The 7,570-nt window shown below is 60.5% G+C and overlaps 1 protein-coding gene across 1 annotated transcript; it reads right to left on the bottom strand.

Moving 5' to 3' along the window:
* Positions 1–5,721: 5,721 nt before the first annotated feature.
* IRF2BP1 (interferon regulatory factor 2 binding protein 1) lies at positions 5,722–7,564 on the bottom strand. The gene has a single exon (XM_008048667.2). The coding sequence runs from the start codon at positions 7,412–7,414 to the stop codon at positions 6,125–6,127; it is 1,290 nt and encodes a 429-aa protein (XP_008046858.2). The 5' UTR covers positions 7,415–7,564; the 3' UTR covers positions 5,722–6,124.
* Between the last annotated feature and the right edge of the window lie 6 nt (positions 7,565–7,570).

Genomic DNA, 7,570 nt, shown 5'->3' on the forward strand with positions numbered 1-7,570 from the left:
TGGGACACACGGACAGACATGGGGACGCCGCGGATCAGGGATGGGGGGTGGCCATGGGGACACAGGCGGCCCTGAGCTGTGAGCCTGTGGTGACACAGTCCAAGGGAGGGCCATGGGTGGGGAAGCCAGGGCCGGGGCAGGGTCCCAGCTGTGGGCAGAGGGCTGTCTCCACTGGGAACATAAGATGATGATGATGATTTTTTAAAAAGCTACTAGGGCTTCCCACGGGTCCAGCATTGTGAGAGCAACTTATTGAGTGACTCGATCTCTCCTGCTGCCCCCAACTTTACTGTTGGTGAAACTGAGGCATAGAGAGGTGAAATCACACAGATAATGAGTGGGGTGCCTCAAACCCGGGCCGTCTGGCCTAGAGTCAGTGCCCCAACCTCCCTGCCATTCTAGAGGCCAAGAGGGGCAACAGCAGTGCCACAGAGTCCTGGGGTCCCAGGCCCTCCCTGGCCGGCACCCCCACTCTCCACCACAGCCCACTGTGGGAGGAGACAAGCACCCCCAGGAGCTACATACACACCCATAACTGGGCAGTTTACAAGTGTGTGTGTGTGTCCAAGTCAGTGTGCTTGCCAGCGGGCTTCATTCATGTGACCTCAGCCTCTCAGTGTCATTGTGCCTGCCTGTGGGCATATGTGTTACTCCATGGTGTGGCTCTGTTTGGCGTGTTAGTGTGTGTATGTGTGTGTGTGTGTGTGTGTGTGTGTGTGTGTGTGTGTGTGTCTTGGTGTCAGTGCCTGTTACTGGGTTTGTGTGGGCACTGCTACTTGTATCATTGTGTATATGTATATGTCACCATTTTGTCTGTCATTGTGTTCTTTGTAGTCTGTCACTGCATTCTCTGCATCTGTCCATCACTGTGCTTGTGTCTTGTCCCTGTGTCTCTGTGCCTGACAACATGTTTGGCTGTCATTGTGTTTTCTTTTTATTTTTTTGAGTTGGAGTCTCACTCCGTCACTCAGGTTGGAGTGCTGTGGCACACTCACGGTCACCCCAATGTCGATCTGCCAGGCTCTGGTGATCCTTCTGCCTCAACCTTCCAAGTAGCCGGAACTATAGGCGCACACTACCACGCCCGGCTAATTTTTTATTTATTCTGGAGATGAGATCTCGCCAAGTTGCCCAGGCTGGTCTCGAACCCGCAGACTCAGGCAATCCACTTGCCTTGGCCTCCCAAAGTGCTGGGATTACAGGCTGAGCCCAGCCCGTTGTGTTTCCTATGTGCATCCCTGTGTGTGTCTGTCCCTGTATCTGTTACAATCACTCTGGGCCTGTCACCGTGGCTCTGCCTATATCTGTCACTGTGTGTCACCGTTGTGTATGTGTCACCATCTACCCAGGTGTCACTGTGTGTTACTCACCGCCCAGGCCACAGGTGGGTGTGTTGGGCCCACTGGTGCCAGCGCTGGGGCCCAGCCCATCCCACCCTCGCCGACCATGGACCAGGCTGGGCGCCTGTTTGCCATGCCTGCCCCAGGTAAACACCAAGATCCGGAACCCAAGAGCCACCTCCCTCACCTCCACTCCCTGTCCCTCAGCCTGCTCTGGGCTGGGGTGGACCCGAGCCCTGCAGATGGTGCCCCCTAGACGGGAACCGTGCCCAGATTCTCCCCTACCTGTTGGCACCAGCCTCCCAGAGCCCCCAGCCTTGGCCTTGGCCTTGACTGCTTCTCTTTCTGTGTCCCTCTTGGGTGTCTCCTCACTTCTCTATTTCTTTCCATCCCTACTTCCTCTCCCCTGGGCTTCTCTGTGGCTTTGCCTTTTTCTGGAATGACTCTTGTCTTTGTTCAGTCCCTGTCCCTCTAACTTTTCCTGTCTCTCTTCAGGGAAGTGCACTTTCTCTATGTGTCTTGCCGATGTGTGTTCACTTGAGTCATCTGTCACTTGCTTTCTAGCTCTGGGTGTCTCAGCAAGTCTCCTTCTGTCTCGCTTTATAAGTTCTCTCTCTCCCTGTCTCTCTCTCAGCCTGAGCTCTTAGTCCTGGGCGTTATCTCTGCGGTCTCTGACCCCCCAACCCTCACAGGACCCTTGGGGGGAGAGTGTGGCCCCCAGCCCCCGAGCCCCAGCCCGCTGGTATATATATAAAAATGTATATGTACATATTATTTATATCTGTACCCGGGGCAGGAGGGGCAGACACTGGGGCCTTTGTGCAGCCACTGCCCGCTGCCCGCCCGCCCGCCACGCCTCTCCCTTCGTCCCTGCCGCCCGCCGGCCTCCACTCCCCCCCCACAGAAAGGTTCCTGTGGGGCCTGCCAGCTTCCTCTGCCTGAGGTGTGAGTGGGCACGCCACGGGTGAGGCGGGCAGGGGGGCCCAGGGGGTTTTTCCAGCCCCAGGGAGCTTTCCGGGTGGGGAGGGTTCTGGAAGGAATGGGACTTCTCAGCTGGACTGCTGTCTGTCTGCATCTGCTGTCCCTGGGTGTCCCCGGGTCCTCAGCTGGCCTCTCCCTGGGGGTCTCTGAGTCCGTCCATCCATCCAGGTGTCGTTCTGACTTTGTCTCTGTTGGCTTGAGGTCTGGTTCCCTCATGCACACCCCGTTGCCGGGCATTTGTGCTAGGCTCTCTGTGAAGCATGGGACACACAGATAAACGTCTGTCCCAGCTGACTCTTTGCCATTTCTGTCCCATTTGCTCCAACCCTTCACCCACTGCTTGAAACCTTCCACCTGTTCTTATGAAAACAAAATCCAAGTTCTTATCATAGCCCACAGGCCTCCCTTAATGGACCCCCACTATCCCTCTCTGACTTCACTTCCTGTGACTCTCCCTTGCCAGGGCTGTCTTGGTCGCATTGGCCACTTGGCTGCTTCCAGCAGGCTCCTACCTCAGGTCCTTTGCACGTGCTATTCACCCAGGTTTCCCCTGGCTCACTCCCTCACCTCCTTCAGTTCCTAGTGCCATCTCCTCAGTGAGTCCTTCCTTGCATCCCTAAAACAGCAGTCCCCACCACTATCCCCTTTTCCCTGGTGTATTTTTTCTTCTTGGGACTCACTGTTCTGTGGCTGTCATATTTTCTGGTTCTGAGTGTATCTCCCACCTGAACGTCAGCTCCGTGAGAGGAGGGACTGCATTCTGTCCCCTGCTCTATCTACATCCTCTACCCCAGTGCTTGTCACATGGTGGATGCAGACTAAACATTTGGTAAAGAAGAAAAGAAGTCCATTCATCTATCCAGCCTTTGAGGCCCGTTGTGGTGGCCCATGGCTGTAATGGCATACACTTTGGGAGGCCGAGGTGAGCGAATCGCTTGAGCCCAGGAAATTGAGACCAGTCTGGGCAATGTAGTGAGACCTCGTCTCTACAAAAAATAAATTCGCTGGGTGGGGTGGTGCGTGCCTGTAGTCCCAGCTACTCGGGAGGCTGAGGTGGAAGGATCGCCTGAGCCCAGGAGGTCAAGGCTCATGGACTTGGAATGATGAACAGTGATCACGCCATTGCATTTCAGCCTGGGTGACAGAGTGAGACCCCAACTCAAAAAAAAAAATTCTATCCCTTAAACTGGCCCTGTGTCAGGGGATGCAGGGGACACAGAAGTGACCAAGACAGCCCTGGCCCTGCCCTTACGAGACTCACAGTTTAGTTGCCAGACACCAGTGATCCAGAATGGGCAGGGTTGGGACTGGGGGAGCACAGGGGGATGTGGGAGCCCCAAAATGGCACCTGATGCAGCCTGGGTAGCAGGGAGGGCTTACTGGAGGAGAGGTCAGCTGAGCTAAGACCTGAAGATGAACAGGAGTGAGCTGGGGACCCTGCTCTGACATTTGTGACAAAATGACCAAAATAGACCCAGCCTTGTGCTTGTCTCAGAGCTCCCACTCTCTCCCTCTGTCTCACTGAAGCTTCGATTTCAAGGATGTCTTAACTCCAGTTCAAGCCTGGGCCTTTTGCTGATGCCCCATCTCTCGGCATCTCAGTCTCTCTTCTTCCACGTCGGCATCTCCCCTGTGAATCTCAGTCTCTCTCAACCCATCTGGAAATTTCTCCATCTAGCTCTCTTTTCTGAAGATCAGTCTCTTCCTCTCTGTGTCTGCTTCATCAACCTTATCTCAGAGGGTCTCTCGAGTGTCTCCCTGTCTCTCTGACTCCTGTGTCTTGTCTCTTTCAGTGAGCTGGCCTCTCTCTGCATCCCTCCCTCCCCACCTCTGCTGTCTCCCAGATTTCCCTGGGTCTCTCCCTACGTCTCCCCTTTCTTGAAGTCTCTTCACCTACTCACTGATTCCCAAATAAGTCCAGAACCCCTCCACCCTGACCCCACCCTGGCACTGGGGGAAGGGGGACTGATCCAGCCCCCCACACCCACACAGGTCAGTCTGTCTGCTCTGTTAATCGTTAACTCAGCCTCTATCTAGAATACACACCAGCCAGGCTGGGGGTGACTCCCCTGCCCCCCACCCACCTACCAGCTGTTCTTAAAGGACCAGGTGTCCTCCACAGCTCTTCAGCTCCCACTGGGGCCCAGGGACCAGGTGTCTGGAGTCCTTGAGCCCAGAGGATTTGGGGGATGGGAAGATGCCCAGTACTTGGGGTCTGCAGAGCTGGGTCAGGGGAGGCCACCGGCTTCTCTGGGAGGGGAGCCCAGATTCCATCCAGCGTCTCTCTTGCCCCAGGCTTATCGCCTGGTGTATTTAATCAGGGGTGGTTTTCCCAGCCCTGCCCAGGCTGGCAGTGCCAGGGGTGGCAGAGCACCTGAGAGCGGATGGCTGGGGGCGAGGGGGGGACCCCTCAGTCCAAGAGCTGAAGGTCCTCCAGATGTGAAGAACGAGGCCCCAGAGCCCCTGATATTTGGAGTTAGGACATGTGGGTCTGCAAGTACGGGCAGGACATCCGATGAGTCAGGAAGTCAGGGTCTTCCGGACTTAGGTGACAAAACACCTGGGTCCCTGAAATCTAGGGGCAACCTTGGGTCCCAGCTGACAGCGCTATGCGGTGGCAGGACACGATCGCTCCCCATCTCTCTCCCTCCCGTGGCCTTTGAGCCCGGTATCCCCCCTTCCCGGAATCCGCACCGCGGGGGCGCGGGGAGGCCGCGGGGATGGGGGCTGGGCTCCTGGGGCCGCCCCCTCCCTTAACCCCTGCTTTGCCGCGGCCCGCTCAGGCCCCGCCCCGTGACGCCAGAGAGCAGGAAGTCCTGGTTAATGATCAGCTACCCCGACAGGTGCGGGACAAGGCCGCGCACATCAGAGGCGGCCGCGGGGGGGCCACCCAGCCCGCTCGTCGCAGTGCGCTCGTGGCCGCGGAGGGGGCTTTTCTCCCGAGGTGAGGGTGGGAACGAGGCTCCGAAGCTGCCACATTGTTTCCAGGAATCCCGTTAGTTTACCTCATGGCCGATTTCCTTTCTTCGGCAGTCTCTCCAGCAGTCCACCCGCAGCTGTCCCCCTACTCAGTTAAGAACCCGCGGCCCCTTTCCCCTACCTTCGTGGGCACTGAGTCCCCCACATTCCGTGGGGTGGGCGGGTTGCATCAGGAAGCCTGTCCCCGAGCCCATCCGTGGCTCCCATGCCAGAGCCACCCGCGGTCTGAGCCTCAGCTCTATTGTCTGGAGAACGGGTCGATGGCCAACACGGTCAGCCGGTGGACAGCGCCGTGAAAAGCCCGCGAGCGGGCCGCCTGGGTGAAGGGCGCCACCTGCAGGCCACAGCGCGACGCCCTCTCCCCTGCAGGACCAGTTCCGTCCCAAAGGGGGCGCAGCATCTCACACAACTAAGGCACCAAGAAAGAAAAAACCCATCTTTCGGTTTATTGAAGGAGCAGAGGGGGCCAGGAGAGGGGGGGCAATAAAATGCTTTTGCCTCATTTATAAAGAGCGAGTTTTCAGGAGGCCCCTTCTCAAGGAGGGGGGGCGCCTCTCCCCCAACTACAAGCAGCAGCAAAGCCAAGCCAAGGAGGGGAGAGGGAAACCGGAGGGGCCCAGGGACCCCAACACCCTCTCGCACAGGAGCCACAAACTTTCTCCCCCCACCCACAACGCATCTACCCCGGGGGACCCATCTGGGTGGAGGAAGGGGGTATGTACACAGGTAGGGGTGGCTCTGGGCGGGTGGGGGAGGGAATAATTTATCCGCAGCAGCGGTGGGTGGCAAGGGGGCTGGGGCAGTGGCCTGGAGGCAGTGGTGGCCTAGGGGTCCCGTTCTTTCTTAACCTTGATGTCTCCGGCAAGGATGGTGGCGATCTCGCCCTGCATGAAGGCCCAGGGGACGGAGGAGCCCACCAGCGGGCACTTGTCGCCACTCGGGCAATACACCTCCCCGGCCGGGCCCTGCGCCTTAATGAACTCCCGGGAGCAAGGAAAGCAGAACTTGTGTCCGGGCACCGAGGGGCACTGAACGAAGTGGGTGTCTTCCAGCCGCTCCCTGCACAGGGTGCAGCACAGGGGGGCTCCTGGGGTCGCCCCGGTGCCGCTCCCGCCCCCGCTGACAGCCTCGGCCCCGGCCGTGGGGCTGACTTCGGCCTCACCGTTGCGCGCCACCAGGCGATGCTGGGCTGGAGGCTGGGCCGTGGAGGAGGCCGCGGGGCTGGCACCCCCTGCGCGCACGGGGCCCCCGCCCCCGCCGGGGTCCTTGGGTGAGTGGCCCAGGGCCTCAGCCACATTCTTCAAGGCGGCGATGGGGGAGGGCACGCCGGGGGTCTCGGCGGAATACGGGCCGCCGGGAGCCACCCAGTGTCGCTGCTGCTGCTGCTGCTCCTCGGTGGTCATCTTGCCGGCCGCCTCGCCCTCGGGTTCAGGGGATGCCTTGCGCCGGCGCGGCGTGGGCGCCAGGTTCCGGGAGGGGGCTCGAGGGGGCGGCCCGCACAGCGCCGCGGGCGCCGGCTCCGGGTACTGCTGGGGCAGGGCCTCCGCGGGAGCGGGCTCGCGGAAGCTGCGGACCCCGTCGGTGAGCAGCTCACCCAGCTGGCGCCACTCGCCCGAGCCGTGCCGGCGTTCGTATTCGAGGTACTTGAAGCCCGAGGAGGCCAGCGCCTTGCCCGGCTCCCGCAGGGCATCGTGGAACATCTGGCGGGCCACGGCCAGGACCCCCGCGTACACGTTGCCGGAGCCACACGGGTACTCGGTGAAGAGCTTCAGCTCGAACTCGTAGCCTGGCGGGCGGGCAGTGGCGTCGAAGGCGAACACCCGCCCCACCAGCCCGTGATCCTTCTTGAAGCGGACGTTGAAGGGGGCGCAGGCGGACAGCGCCAGCAGCTGCTCCCGCACTGCCTTGGGGCGCCCGTGCCACTCCTCTGCCCGGCCCCGCATGGCCTCGTTCAGCTCCGCCAGGCAGTCCGCATTCCTCTGCTGCTTCTCCTTCTCGAAGTCGGAGCCGAAGATGGGGCGGGCCGGACTCAAGCCGGGGGCCAGCGTCAGACCTCGGCTTCCCAGGCCGGACACCGCAGCAGCCAGCAGCCCGGGGGGCATCAGGCCGGGCATGGAGCCCAGCAAGGCCCTGCGCGCCCCCTCGGCCACGGCCTCCTCGCGGCCCAGCCCGTTGGCCAGGCGGGAGCCCAGCGTGTACTCCAGGGCGGGCGAAGGCAGGGGGAGGCGGCCCGACGAGGTGGCCCTGTCGTAGCGGTCCGGGCCCGAGAC

This window comes from Carlito syrichta, unplaced genomic scaffold (genome assembly GCF_000164805.1).
Source record: "Carlito syrichta isolate Samal-C Ts95f unplaced genomic scaffold, Tarsius_syrichta-2.0.1 Scaffold126482, whole genome shotgun sequence".
NCBI classification, from domain to species: domain Eukaryota; kingdom Metazoa; phylum Chordata; class Mammalia; order Primates; family Tarsiidae; genus Carlito; species Carlito syrichta.

Bases quoted from the DNA above. Each gene is read 5' to 3' on its own strand.
- IRF2BP1 (XM_008048667.2), bottom strand. From the start codon at position 7,414: ATGCCCGGCCTGATGCCCCCCGGGCTGCTGGCTGCTGCGGTGTCCGGC.